Consider the following 15,561-nt stretch of genomic DNA (forward strand, 5'->3'; position numbering starts at 1 on the left):
CTTTTGTGTGGTGGATTTGCAATGTTGATAAAATATGGAAACTGAAGTTGTAAATAATAAATTTGGAAAAGTTCGCCGATACAACCGCTTTATGCACTAGCCCAAATGAACACAGAGTACTCAATCGGGTCGGTTGTGCATACAAATTTTTACCCGATTTACCTGTCTGATTCAATTCAATTATAAAAACATTGGAATATGATAAAAGCTTCCACCACACATAAATCATAATCATGGATTTCAAAAAGAAAGAAAAAAAACATATTGAAACACATTAACATTCATTTGCCATTAATAGTAACTAAAGCTCACACTTATATAATACATAACACATAGATAAACTTGCTGACTTGTATAATCTACCAAAGGAAAAGGTGGTAGCTAATTTGAAGAACTCACATGAAGTGCAACTAAAGATGCATAGAAACCATCATTGATACCGATTAGTTCTTCATGCTTTCCTTTCTCAACTATCACTCCATTTTTTACAACTGCGATGACATCAGCCCCCTTAATTGTCGACAACCTGTGAGCCACGACCACTGTTGACCGGTCAACCATGACCCTATCCAATGCGTCTTGAACCACTCTTTCTGATTCAGCGTCTAGTGCACTTGTGGCCTCATCTAGCAGTAGTATCTTAGGACTTTTTACAATGGCTCTAGCAATTGCTACTCTTTGTTTCTGGCCACCCGACATTTGTATTCCTCTTTCCCCTACCATTGTATTGTAACCCTGCGAATTTACACGTCATTTAGTTCGTTGTTACTAGTTATTGAATGAATCTTTATCAGTGGAGGTGGTAGCTATATGTTAACTTGTAAAAAAGTTTATTTGAGTTATGTTTTATATCAACTGTGTCAAAATCAAAATACTATAGCTAAAAGTAAAACATTGGATGAGTTATATATATATTAATGTTACAGATATATTAATGCATACAAATTTCTAAGAGTAAACTGCCATTTTGGTCCCTGAGGTTTGGTCACTTTTGCCACTTTAGTCCAAAACTCAAACCTTTTAAATCTGGGTCCTGTGGTTTCACTTTTATTGCCATTTTGGCCCAAAAATGAAATTAGCTGATATTTAGCTAAGAAAATCCTGTTATTTTGTCCTTTTCCTCATGGGCAAAACGGTCAATATGATTTTATTATAACACATTATTAATTAAATTAATGAAATCAGCTGATATTTGACCATTTTGCCCCTAAGGAAAAGGACAAAATATCAGGATTTTATTAGCCAAATATCAGTTGATTTCATTTTTGGACCAAAATGGCAATAAAAGTGAAACCACAGGGACCCAGATTTAAAAAGTTTGAGTTTTGGACTAAAGTGGCAAAAGTGACCAAACCTCAGGGACCAAAATGGCAGTTTACTCAATTTCTAAAGATCACTTTTATTTTCATGGGTTTTGTTTATTATTGTTTTTGTTATCATACCCGATACATAACTATTAAGTTGATTTGAGTTGTGTTTTATATTGAACAAGTTGAAAGTTACATATATTAGTAAGCGCATACAAACTTCTAAATGTCACTTTATATTTGTTGATTTTAAGTATTATTGTTTTTTTAATCATGTTCAATACAAATTGTTATCAAGGAATATCAAGGAACTTTCGAATGTGACAATATGTATTTGCGGGTGAACCCAACCCGGAGGAATGGAGTGAAACTCATACAAAATATATTTTTATGAATATCATCTTAGATTGTATTTATTCAAATATTTTGATTATTGTTGTAATAGTGGTTTTTGTAATCATTATATAAACATCATCTACTAATACATTTCAATAAAGTAAAAAAAATGTTTGAAGATTGATTTGACACAACCAAATCTGGCCGCAAAAATGGTTACTTTCACTCCGTGAAATTTTAACTAGAAGATAAACGAGTCGAAGGAGTTGAAAGTTACCCATACTCCCATAGTCTATGTTTAATATAAATAAATCATAAACGATGAACCAAACAAAAGTTTTGAGGACCAAACCGCTCATATTCTTATGAGTTTATATATATTTATAAGACAAACATAGTTATAAAATCGTAATTTACTTATTGGTAATGTGAGATAGACAAACCTGGTGCAACCCGCTGATGAAGTTGTGGGCATTGGCCAACTCGGAAGCGGCTAAGATTTCGGCCTCGGTTGCATCAACGTCCTTTCCATACGCAATATTGGCTCGAATGGTGTCATTGAACAACACGGGCTCTTGGCTAACTAGACCCATTTGCAACCTTAGCCACTTGAGTTGAAATTTGTATAACTCGGTTCCATCTAATGTGATACAACCCGAATCCGGGTTATAGAATCTTTGTAAGAGTTGGATAACCGTTGATTTCCCACTTCCACTCTCACCAACCAATGCCACTGTCTGAAGAAAGAATGAATAGATATTAACATTCTATAACATAATTTAAAATACTTTTATTTTCATTTCACAAACAAATATATTTGAAAGAAAATGTTATTTTTTGTCGGTTTAACTAATATATTGGTTAATAATAACCGTACCCAAATATCATTTTTGAATAAACACTTATCCAAACACCTAATAAGTAAAAGGGTAAATTGCATTATACGTCCTTTAAGTTTCAGCAAATTTTCAGCCGCTATCCTTTAACTAACGAAATTACTACAGATGTCCACCATTCTGTAATTTCTTTATAGCAGATGTCCTTTATGTTTCAAATTTTTTTACGGTGGATGTCCTTTATTTTCGTAATCTTTTTAAGGCGTAAAGAAATCAGAACATAAAGGACATCTGCTATAATTTCATTAGTTAAAGGACAACGCCTGAAATTTGAAACTTAAAGGACGTAAAATGCAATTTACCCTTTTTTTACGTTAAATTAAAAAGAGACATATTTACCCATTTATGTCAAATTAAAAGTGAAATTTCGACTAATTTAAAGTCCATACGTGAAATTTACTATAGAGTGAATTTCAAGGATTGTCCTTTATCTTTATACCCATTTTCAGGCGTTGTCCTTTATGTTCAAGATTGATGAGTTTTGTCCTTTATGTTTTCATATCATACACGTTTTGTCCTTTAGGCCTAACCCAGTTAGTTTTTTCAGTTAAATTTGGACATATGCTTTGCACATGAGGGCATTTTTGTCAATTCAAAGGTAAGTTCAACGGCAGATTTACAGCGCAAAGCTTCTGAAACCTTTGAATTAACAAAAATGCCCTCATGTGCAAAGCACATGGCCAAATTTAACTGAAAAAACTAACTGGGTTAGGCCTAAAGGACAAACGTGTATGATATGAAAACATAAAGGACAAAACTCGTCAATTTTGAACATAAAGGACAGCGCCTGAAAATTGGTATAAAGATAAAGGACAATCATTGAAATTCACTCTTTACTATATAGAAAATAATGTTAAAAAAAGAAGGGAAGTTACCTTGCCACTATGGATGGTTAAGCATAAATCACGAAATATCTCAACATCAGGTCGTGTAGGATATTTAAAGCTAACATGACGAATCTCGATGTCCCCTTTGACCGTTTCCAAAGTCAAACCCGATACATCACTCGGGTCAATTTCCGACTCTCGGTCAAGAATTGCAAAAACCGAGGCCGCGGAGCTTTTAGCTTTAGTTGTATCAGGTGCAAGTGAACTCGATTGAAACACTCCTATTGCAGCGAACATTAGAGCAAAGAATACCCTAAACACATTTTCGAAATTTGTGTTTCCGGCTTCAACAAACCGCGCTCCAGCGTAGAAACTGGCTGCATACATACAATAAACTAAAAATAACGTAACCCCGAACCCGATCCCGCTGATTAAACCTTGTTTAATCCCGGTTTTCTTCGGGCACTCACATTTTTGTATATAAAGCTCCATAACTCTCTCCTCTGCGCAAAAAGACGCTACTGTCCTTATACTCCCGACTGCATCATTCGCCACCTGACTTGCTTCCTCGTACATATATTTAGCATTACTAAACCCTTTCAAATATTGCATCTGAACATACGCGTTAACGCTCATTATCGGAACCAGTGCAAGAATTACGAAAGCTAACTGCCAGCAAGCCGCAAAAGCGATTACTAAACCGGCAGCCGCAGACGATGCGTCTTGGACAATTTGAGCAAGCGCGTCACCGATCAACCCACGAACATTGGCGGCATCAGCCGACAGCCGTGCACCGATAGCACCGCTAGAGTTTTCCGGCTTGTCGAACCAACCGACCTCCATGTTCACTACTTTTTCGAAGCATAATGATCTGATCCTTTTTATAAGTTTAGATCCGGCAACAGCGAACAGATAAGACCTCCCTGGATACGCTACAAACGCCACTACTCCCAGGATTACGAACATTAAAGCCCAATACTTCGAGTCTGATTTCATTTTATTCGGTGGCTCATAAAATGTTTTGATCATCCTGGAAAGCAGTATGCCGAAAGTCGGGTATACCGCACCGTTTATAATAGAAACTATTGAACCGATTATGAGAACTGGCATTTCTGGTTTGTTTAGATATGCAAGTCGTCGGAGTGGCACTTTTGGCGGGTGTTTTAAGGGTTCATCGACGTCTTTCTTCATGGATTCTGGTGGTGGGTCGTTGATTTGCGGCGACAAATCAAATGACCGAGAGTTTGATATATTTGTGAGTTCTTTTTCGGTTTCTGATTTATCTTGGTCTTCTGAGTTATGATGTTCTGAACCACTATTAACTTCCTGTAATTTAATAAGTCGAGAGTATGCTCCTTCAGGATCTTGGACTAGCTCTGAATGCGATCCTGATCAAAATTTTAATTTACAAATTGTTAAAATGTTTCGATTTTGAGAAGGAACGGTAAAAAATCGATATAGGTCCTGATAGAAAACCGAAACTTGAAACATTTGGGATGTGATAAAACTTGACGGGCTTAAGACATATATGTTATACGGTGACACCTGCGTGATTGCCTGAAACCATTCTCTTACCCATTTACCAGCATCGAACTGAATACGTTAATACGATATATAATTTCAAAAAAGATAGGAATATTGGATTTTAGTAATCTCAACTATTCGCCGTTGGCCGCCAACACTCCCAACTTAAAAAATAACCACTGGCAGTCCCAACTATTAACATATTGGCCTCCAATGGACCCTGAATAACAGAACCCTCACGCCGTTAGTCTCCGGTCGCCGGAAAAACGTTTTTCGCCGGAAAACTCAACATTTTCGTCTCAAACATCTTTCTAACATTATTACGGACCTTTAGGAACTCATTTTTTTTTTAACCAGAAAACTTCTTTTTGGCCGGAAAACTCAACTTTTTGGCCGGAAAACTCAACATTTTCGTCCCAGACCCCTTTGTAACTTTATATCGGACCTTTAGAAACCTTTTTCTGGCCAAAAACGGTTTTCCGGCGACCGGAGACTAACGGCGTTAGGGTTCTATTAGTCAGGGACCATTGGTGGCCAATATGTCAATAGTTGGGACTGCCAGTGGTTATTTTTTAAGTTGGGACTGTTGGCGGCCAATAGCGAATAGTTGGGATTATTAAAATCCAATATTCCAAAAATATAACGAATAATATTTAGAAGTTGTTATAAACTTGAAATTTTTAAAAAATGTAGAAATATTAGAAGTGTATTTAAGTACTCAATATTTCAAGTAGGTTGTTTGGTGTGAGTGTAAGATCTGGTTATTAGACAGTGGGCCCATAGTCTAATACTGGTTTCAATTTCAAGTAATGAGAATTACATAAGATCATAACGGTGTATACCCGATACCCGCGAACCCGACAAGTATAGGGCTGGGACTATTAAACGAGTATACCTTTCTCAACCATCTTTCCCCTGTGAATAACTGCAATCATGTCAGCATTTCTGACTGTGCTTAAACGATGTGCAACGATGACGGTTGTTCTATTGACCATGATCCTGTCCAACGCCTCCTGCACAACCCTCTCGGACTCTGCATCGAGAGCACTTGTTGCTTCATCCAGAAGAAGGATTCTGGGATCTTTAAGAATGGCTCTGGCAATAGCAATTCTTTGCTTCTGTCCGCCGGAGAGTTGTGTTCCGTGCTCACCAACCATGGTGTCCAACCCCTAAATGTTTACAAACCAACCAACAATTTAATGAAAATCAGCAAATAATGTATGTAAGAGGAACCTTGCTATAAAAAGGTCAAAACTGGCCCATTTTGTAAGCGAGCCAAATTGAGTCACGCTAAGCCATTTTCTTTAACCGAGTTGAGCTCAAGCTCAAGTTTTCAGCTCGGTTTAAAATTCGAACCAAGCCGTGAACAGCCCTAGAGGTTACCAAAGTATTAACCCTTTTTTTCCAAAACGTTACAATTTAGATCTGTATACGGTTTCGTTTATGCTAGATCCTACAAAAGCCATGCCAAATATTAATAAAATGAGTTAATTACTGTTTTCGTCCCTGTGGTTTGTCAAAAATAACTATTTCAGTCTATTAGTCTAAAAATTGCGATTTCAAGCCCCGTGGTTTCACTTTCGTAACCATTTCAGTCCCTGTGGTTTCACTTCCGTAACCATTTCAATCCATTTATTTTGTTAGTACAAGGACTGAAATGGCTACGAGGTGGACTGAAATTGTTACGAAAGTGAAACCACAGGGACTGAAATCGCAATTTTTAAACTAATGGACTGAAATAGTGATTTTTGACATGGACGAAAACAGCAATTAACTCTAATAAAATTTATAATCACCTAAGTTTTTTTACGTCAAAATGTTTGGCAGACAGATACAAGGGTATATTGTCTTTTCCAATACATTAAATGCATTTCCATTGATAGTCATTTATTATTTTTTGCTATTGTTGGTTTAAGTGAAAGCGGGTACATAAACGGTTGATCTATAAAGTATAGTTTTAATTTAATATACATGTGACCTTAATCTTTAGTGGTGTTTGAGAACTGAGATTGCTTATTTAATTAGATATCTGTTTATATCTGATTGAAAGTAGCAGTTTGGAATAAGCAATTTAAAATTACTTTAATTCAAACAGTTAACTTCACTCTCAAATAATCATATAAACTATTCAGGTAATCAATTTCTAAACACCCTCTAAACAGATTATGTTACATCAAAAAACACAATAAATAAATTATAAGTTGAGTAAAGTAAGTTTACTAAAATTTTGGATTTGGTCCCTATGGTTTGTACTTTGTAACACATTTAGTCCCTAGCCAACAAATTTAAAGGTTTCAGCAAGTCCAAGTTAAGGACTAAACGTGTTACAAAGTGCAAACCACAAGGCCCATCCGTGTACTTTTAGAAAAAAACTAGGGACTAAACGCGTTACAAAATGCAAACCACAGGGACCATTCGTGTACTTTTGGAAAGCCAGGGACCAAATCCAAAATTTTGGTAAACCACAGGGACCATCCGTGTACTTTACTCTTATAAGTTTTAGTAAGTTACAAAACCTGAGGTAGTTTATCAATGAACTTGGCAGCATTAGCGAGCTCGGCCGCAACTCGAATTTCATCCGCAGACGCATCATCTTTCCCATACAATATATTATCCTTAATGCTGGATGTAAACAGAACCGGTTCTTGGCTAACAAGAGAAATTTTCTCTCTAATCCATTTTAGTTGAAAATCTTTTAAATTAATATTATCAATAAGAACTTCCCCTTGTTGAGGATCATAAAATCTCTCTATTAGGCTAATCACCGTTGACTTTCCGCTACCACTTTGACCAACCAAAGCTGCAGTTGTTCCACTGGAGATGCAGAGTGAAAACCCGCTAAATATTTCTTCATCTGGTCTTGCTGGATATCTAAAATACACATTTTTTAATTCTATGTCACCGCGAATATCGTTTAATACTTTCCCCTTTTTGTCATACGCGTCTATTTCAGGCTTTCGATTTATAGTTTCAAACATCTTGAATGCTGCTGCCCGACCCGCAGCAAATGCACTCAAACAGGGAGATGTTTGCCCGAGTGACCTAGAAAACACAATTTTATGAATACAGATAGAAAATTATGTTAGAGGTGACAAAATGAGCGTGTCAACACGTGTAAAATTAGTATGGACGGGTTGGGTTGGTTACTTGGTTTGACCATAAACTTATTGTTCCCAATAAAGATTTAAGTTTTTCTTTATATGTAGTTTGTGCGTGTCAGTTATTGATCACAATAAGCTATGCTGTTTCAGTACTATAATAGTTCCTTGAATGAAATGGTTTAGGGGTGTCAATCGTGTCGGGTTAGCGGGTTGAACTGTTCAACTGAACACGACCTATTTTCTTATCCATGTCAAAAAATCAACCCCCCCCCCCCTCCCGCACACATTTAAAATCATGTAAAACTAACATGGCTTGTTTAACCCATTTATCTAAGCGTGTCAAACGGTTGGTGGGTAGTTATCAAGTTGTAAACATGCTAATCGGGTTGGTGGGTTGTAAAAACTGAGTTAAACGGGTTATCGGGTCGACATGTTTAGTTAAACATGTTAAATAGGTCAGCCTGAACATGACCATTTAATTAAACAGGTCAACCCAAACATGACCGGTTTAATTAAACAGGTCAACCCGAATAGGACCTATTTAGGCGTTTATTAAACATATAAGATATGACAACCATAAACCTGGTTTTTTTTTTTCATTTTATGTTTTGGGTCATGTTGGAAAATGTCATCCCTATATATACGTTCAAAATGCATCTTGGATGCCTTTCTGCCCGTTGGACCTTTTAAATCAATTTACCCGTTACCTTTAAATCGAGCTGGGGGTCTCACTGGAAGCAACCTCTCTATTCCTACGGGGTAGTGGTAAGACTGTCTACATCTTACCCTCCTCAGACCCTACCTTAGCTTTGCTATTGGTGGGATTTAGTGAGTATGATGATGATGATGTGACGATGACCCGTTACCTTTAAAGCTATTATTTTTCACTCGTTGGAGATAAAACAAGATTCGGCCCGGCCCACATCTAGTTGGGTAAAGAAAGAATAAATATGTGCTTACATGGATCCAGTCAGCACAGAAAATATTACAGTAAGCACATCCCCACCAGTGTATCCCCTTTCTAGTATCATCTTTGCACCAAACCAAACAGCCAATGCGTAACTACAGAACAGAATAAAAGTCATCGATCCAAGACCAACGCCAGCGACGAGGCCTTCATGAACACTAGAACTGTAAGCAACAACAAGTGATTTATTGTAATCTGCAACTGCTTTTTTCTCCCCCGTGAAAGATGCAACCTAGAAGAAAAAAAAAAGTGATCCGTAAACGATATTAATCATAATTGGTGTAGAACTTTAGATATTTTTGTTTGATTGCAATTTCATGTATATCATTCTAAAAGTTTAAAATATTACATATCATAATATAATACTTGCCCTTTAAAACAGTAAAAATAACATGTTTGCCGATTTCAAAGTAAATAAAACAAAACTCTTACTTATAACAGCTTGTTTCAGTTAAACCAAGAGAGCATGAGGTGCTGATATCATGTAATTACAGTGTGTTACTATTCATTTATTATGTGAAATACACTGTTATAAGTTAATACTTTTTAATAGTGTTTTGAACGGAACAAATATAATATTAGAGTTAATTACTGTTTTCGTCCATGTGGTTTGTAAAAAATCACTATTTCAGTCCATTAGTTTAAAAATTGTGATTTCAGTCCCTATGGTTTCACTTTCGTAACCATTTCAGTCCCTGTGGTTTCACTTTCGTAACCATTTCAATCCATTATTCTGTTAAGTACAGGGACTGAAATGGTTACGAGATGGACTGAAATGGTTACGAAATTGAAACCACAGGGACTGAAATCGCAATTTTTAAACAAATGGACTGAAATAGTGATTTTTACAAACCACAGGGACGAAAACAGTAATTTATTCATAATATTATTATAAAATTTAGAATGATACATCATATCTACCCTTTCAAAACGATAAAGATATCAAATTTGCCAATTTCATGTTACTTTTGTTTCACTGAATAAACGAAGAGAACAATGTGCGCTGATACGATTCAGTGAAACAAACTTCTATATGTAACTGAATTTATATATCTATGACACAAAGTGTTTTGAAAGGATAAATGTGTATTAAATTTAGAAGGATATGCATGAAGTTTTGAACTTTTAAAAGTACATGTACCAATTTAATCCTTTACCGTCCTGATTGAGCCAATTGTCTGTTCGACTACAGTGGCTGCTTTAGCATAAGCAGTTTGGCCTTGTGATGCCATCTTCGCTATCACTACCGACATAGCCGAAGCAGAAATTACCATCGGAGGAATAGCGGTTAACATGACAAGTGTAAGAAACCATCCCTTGACAAATGCTACCACAAAACCTCCCACAAATGTTGATAATAGTTGTGTGAATTTTCCAACCTGGAATATATAATATCTTATTGGTTGTCTGCAAATATTTTATAACTTTTGAAAAGTGTAAAGTACACGGATGGTCCCTCTGGTTTACTAAATTTTTGGATTTGGTCCCTAGCTTTTCAAAAATACACAGATGGTCCCTGTGGTTTGCACTTTGTAACGCATTTAGTCCCCAACTTTTTCCAAAAGTACATGGATGGCCCATGTGGTCAGTGGCGGACCTAGGATTTTAATCCTGGGGGTGCAGAAAATTTTTGAAGATTTTAGACCCCTAGCTATATAAAAAAAATCGGTTCATAGCGGGTCGGGTCGGGTCAAGTAAAACAAGTAAACACAAACAAACAAAGTTTCATAGCCAGTCAAATCAGATCGGGCCGGGTCCATTTCAATTTTCAAACAATCAAACCATAGTTCCTAACTTCCTATCCCATTAACAAACAAAAAAGCATCAAAGTTCAATTTTTAAACAATCAAACCCTAGTTCCTAACTTCCTAGTAGTTGGGTTAGGCTTTAATGGATATTAAGTTATTGGGCTTGATGGATTGAATTTAAGTTTTATTAAAGGGGTTAATGGGCTAACTTGTGTACATAATTTGATCGGGTTTCAATCCGTGTTCACAATTTTTTTTATATAAATTCCTGACATTTTTTTCTAAGGGGTGCGGACGAAAATTTTCGAAGGAAGCAGTCTGAATTTTCCAAGGGGAGCGGTCGGAATTTTTCAAGGGGTGCGGACGAAAATTTCCAAGGGGTGCGGTCGAGATTTTTAGCGAAAAATACCACTAAATTTTTTTTTTCAGGAGGTGCGGCCGCCCACCCACCTCATAAGGTGGGTACGCCCCTGCATGTGGTTTGGACTTTGTAGCATATTTAACTTGGACATGCTAAAACCTTTAGATGGTTGGGGACTCCATGCGTTACAAAGTGCAAACCACAGGGACCATTCGTGTACTTTTGAAATGCTAGGGACCAAATCCAAAATTTTGGTAAACCAAAGGGACCATCCGTGTACTTTACACCTTTTGAAAATAATGAAACTTGAAATATGAAAACCTTTTCCCCCATGGCTTCTTGTATGCGAACGGTGTCACCTGACATTCTGCCAATAACTTCTCCCGTATTTGTTTCTTTGTCAAAGAAGGATATATCTTGTCGTAATATGTTTTTTAGATACAAACTCCTTATTCTTGCAGCCTGTCTTTCTCCCGTTATCGTCCACGATGAAACCTCTACAAAAAGATAAATACTTATTAGAACAATTAGAGGGTGGTACATTGGTAATTAGGGGTTGTTTATAAGATTCGTTAAAATAGATCAAACCCAAGCAAGTCGCTTGGTTTGAAATTTATAAGGTTCGGTTTTGGCAGTTTGGTGTTTAAAGGTCTCAGTCTTGGTTTGAAACTTGTAACTAGAGTGTTCATTATTTGTGTCAGACTTGAAGAAACCGAAATTTGAGTTGAACTGGATTCAAGTTATGATTTTGAGTTCTGAATTCAGTTTTGAATCGAATCCTAATTTGTGATTGTCATATTGATTCCACCCGAAAGACCAAATTTAAAATATATACATATACATATACATATACATTATTTGTGTATCATTACTTTTATTGATTTCTTATCTTTTTCTCATAGTTCGGTTTAACTGGATAGAACCAAATTCGAATTTGAATCAGTTTCTTGAATTCTAATTCGAATTCCCTATAAAAAAAATTCAATACAAACTAATATTCTTCCACTAATAAAAAAAAGTTGTTCAAACCATCTGTCGATTTTTTTTTTTATTTTTTTATTTTTTTTTATCGTCAATATCATTTCACACGAAAAAGGGCAATTACAAAGCAATGGTAGATAGTCGGGCAACAAGTTGCGCCGCCACCCCCTTTTGACGAAAAACCGAACGCTAAAACCGAACCTTTTTCCCCGAACATCGTGTCAGCAGCCCGGCCCATAATTTATCGTCAAAACCGACTGAAGCAGATCATGAACACCAATAGTTGTTTAGAAGTGCACTTTGAAAGTGATTATATGATGTGGAATAATATAGAAGTTCGATAATAATTTATAAGTAATTAACTTTGTTTGATCAATTTCATAACCCAATGCCAAAAATAAATAAGAATATTAGGTTGCTAAGATTTGTACTTACGGAGGAATGATGCAACACCACACCCAACAGCCAGATAAACAAATTTCAGCGTTACCTGTATATGGCCCATTCAGTTGATTCATCAATAAGACTTTGGATAATAAATAATTTAACTAAATATAAATAATTTGCAGATTATACACATGAGAAAATCATGAAAATACACTGGTTGACCATCAAAGTTTCCAAATTAACCATTGTTTTTTTCCAAATAATTCAAATCCAATAACAAAATGTAATGTGTCAATTTTAGGATATCTATGCAGTGTCGACTTGGCGCAGGAGACATAGCTGCATAAGATCGATGCTCTTGCACCATGCAACAACCAATGAGGCTATGACACGTATGCTCTTGCGTAAGTGTGTAAATGAGCCAATTGCCCGAGTCCCTCGTAAGCTACTCGAGATCGGCTTGTTAAAAGCTCGAATAGCTTAAACGAGCTTAGACCCGAGCTTAAAATATGCTCGTTTAATAAGCAAGCCCAAGCTTCATATATCGAGCTTGGGTTTGGGTATGCTTGCTAGCTACCTAAGCGAGCCACTTATTTATAAATATATAATAATTTATACTTAATATCATAAATACATATCACATAATAAAAATAATTATATATATAGTTAATATATATTGTGCTATGTATAAAAATAATTATATAGTTAAATAAATAAATAATTAACAAATAATCAACGAGCCGAGCTTGAAAAGTATTTCACCAGCTAAGCTCAAGCTCTAGCCCTGTTAAGTTAAACGGGCCCGGGCTTCATATATCAAGTTTGGGCATACTCATGAGGCTCTCATTTACATGAATAATAATTTATCTATAATATACATTCTCATAAAAACAATTATATATATAACTACAATAAAATAACTAACTAACTAACATATATTATACTATATATATTTAAATAACTAACAAGATGAGCCTAAGTAGAGTTCAATTTTTTCTACAACTCCTCTAATTCAATTCTTGCATATGAGGGCTATGGAAAGAGCAACACCGCACTGGTGGTCATGTTAGCTTTGACCAAGATTTTTTTTTTTTTTTTTAACTTTTGATTTTGGCAACACATTAATAGTTTTATGTTACATTTTAGTTTTTTTTTTCAAATAAAAGAAACTAGAGTTAAGTGCCATATACGTCCCTATGGTTTGTCCACTTTTGTCATTTCAGACTAAATTTTAAAATTGTACCATTTTCCTCCTAGACATTATCGAAACCTGCTATTTCAGTCCAAAAAGTTAACCCCAGTTAAAGAAACTCAGTTAGTTCAGCGACGAAAATGGCATATTATTCTAGATTTTTTGGACTGAAATGACACGTTTTGAGAATGTCAAGGAGGAAAATTGTACAATTTTGAAATTTGGTCTGAAATGGCAAAAGTGGACAAACCACAGGAACGTAAATGACAGTGAACTCAAAAAACTATGTCAATGTTGGTACAACTTATTCGTAATTTTAATTTCATGAATATTCCTATATATAAAACACATACCTTGGAAACAACGTCGACAATGTGATTAGTATTACTCTGTGTCTGTCCAAAAGAATTAATAAGGTCCCCCAAAAGTAAATTCATTAGAGGCATTGATAGTCCATTACCCATAGCACTAACACTACCAATCATCATTAACATGTAATCAGTAACATCAGCGAAAGCAAACAGCTTATAAAACGGCACCGTATCAGTCCTCTCTTTCCCCTTCTCCTTCCCCAATTCCGACTCTTCTTCAACACCGTAGTTCATCTTACCCGACTTATCGACCGATTTATTGATTACTAAATTTGCACCTGAATAACGAAACAATGAAATTAAGATCCAAATTCTGTAAATGTGATCATTAATTATTTAATTGTATATAAAGCGAACAGGAATCCGAAAAATGAACATGCAATGAATCAATTAGATAATCGGTTATCGGAAATCGACAAAACCGAACCGAAATTAACCAAAACCGAATTAACCGAAAATCGATTATCGGATATTTTTTATACCGTCGAATCATTTAAATCTTCATATATTTCTAGCTGATATACTTCCATTTCTTGTTTTATTATGTGTTTATATTTATACACTAAATTCATGTATTTATATATCTATTTCATGTATTTGAAATCAATTACATGTATTTCTAAACAAAAATTTTAGCCACTGTTTGGTTCGGTTATTAACCGAAATTAACCGCACCAAACCGAAAACCGACAAGTCAACCAAAAAAACCGTGCCGATTAACCGATGATTTCGGTTACGGATACGGATAATGCTAATAACCAAATTGTGTCTCAGATGTTGCGTAAACCCTACGGATCACGAACCGGTCAACAAACTCGAGTCGAATAAGAATTATTTCCAAATTTCAATCAAACACAAACATAATCAGTTGAAAAAAACGCATAAAATCTAAACAGAGCTTGTTAATTCTTCTGTTACTTTTAAACTAACGCAATCAAATATGATTATGGCATCATACATGAAATGATGAAAATAAGAAATTCAGAACTCACAATTTACTGTATGTATACAACGAACATGCATCTGATGATGAAAATGCAATTTAACGAAGAATTGAAGAGAGTAAAGTAGTCGATTAGACGATTTAGGGCTCAGAATTTGCGTAAACGTAACGAATCATGAACATGCAATGAATCAAATTATGCAAAATCTGTAAATAGTAGATTGGATGATTTTGTGGCTCGGATGATGCAGCAATGAAAAAAGTGAGTGAGGAGAGATTGAGAATTCATAGCTTACTTGTAATGTAACAATGGCGGTATGATCGAAGAACACTACTGTGCAGTGCAGAGACTGAAGAAGTTGAAATTGTAGTTGACAATCATAAAGGAGAAAAATGGATACGTGCTATATCTTTATACCTAATAAAACAACTAGGTTTTGACACTTGTCATCACCTCAATCAACCAAGACACTTGTCAAAAAATCCTTTACTATACTTACGTGTACACCCTAAATTGCTCCACGTATACCACTAATTGAGAACCCGGTTTTGGGGTAAACGTTTAACAAACCCTAAAACTTTATTCATCGCCGCTACCAATGTTTCTTCTTTCTTCTCTC

At 35.5% G+C, this 15,561-nt stretch overlaps 1 protein-coding gene across 1 annotated transcript; it reads right to left on the reverse strand.

Annotated features, from left to right (window-relative positions):
- Nucleotides 1-278: 278 nt before the first annotated feature.
- LOC110909968 (ABC transporter B family member 4) lies at nt 279-15,561 on the reverse strand. The gene is made up of 11 exons (XM_022154689.2): nt 15,238-15,561; nt 13,981-14,276; nt 12,484-12,538; nt 11,389-11,564; nt 10,116-10,337; nt 8,952-9,190; nt 7,407-7,932; nt 5,786-6,059; nt 3,415-4,754; nt 2,087-2,380; nt 279-735 (listed from the first exon to the last, which is right to left on the reverse strand). Exons 2-11 carry the CDS (start codon nt 14,230-14,232, stop codon nt 382-384), a joined length of 3,732 nt encoding a protein of 1,243 aa, XP_022010381.1. The 5' UTR covers nt 14,233-14,276; nt 15,238-15,561; the 3' UTR covers nt 279-381.

The sequence above is a fragment of the Helianthus annuus genome, chromosome 15 (genome assembly GCF_002127325.2).
Source record: "Helianthus annuus cultivar XRQ/B chromosome 15, HanXRQr2.0-SUNRISE, whole genome shotgun sequence".
NCBI classification, from domain to species: domain Eukaryota; kingdom Viridiplantae; phylum Streptophyta; class Magnoliopsida; order Asterales; family Asteraceae; genus Helianthus; species Helianthus annuus.

Coding starts and splice junctions, on each gene's coding strand:
- LOC110909968 (XM_022154689.2), bottom strand. CDS start 14,232: ATGAACTACGGTGTTGAAGAAGAGTCGGAATTGGGGAAGGAGAAGGGG. Junction 6,060..7,406: donor TCATTGATAAACTACCTCAG/GTTTTGTAACTT, acceptor GTAAACATTTAG/GGGTTGGACACCATGGTTGG. Junction 2,381..3,414: donor TAACCATCCATAGTGGCAAG/GTAACTTCCCTT, acceptor TTCTTTCTTCAG/ACAGTGGCATTGGTTGGTGA.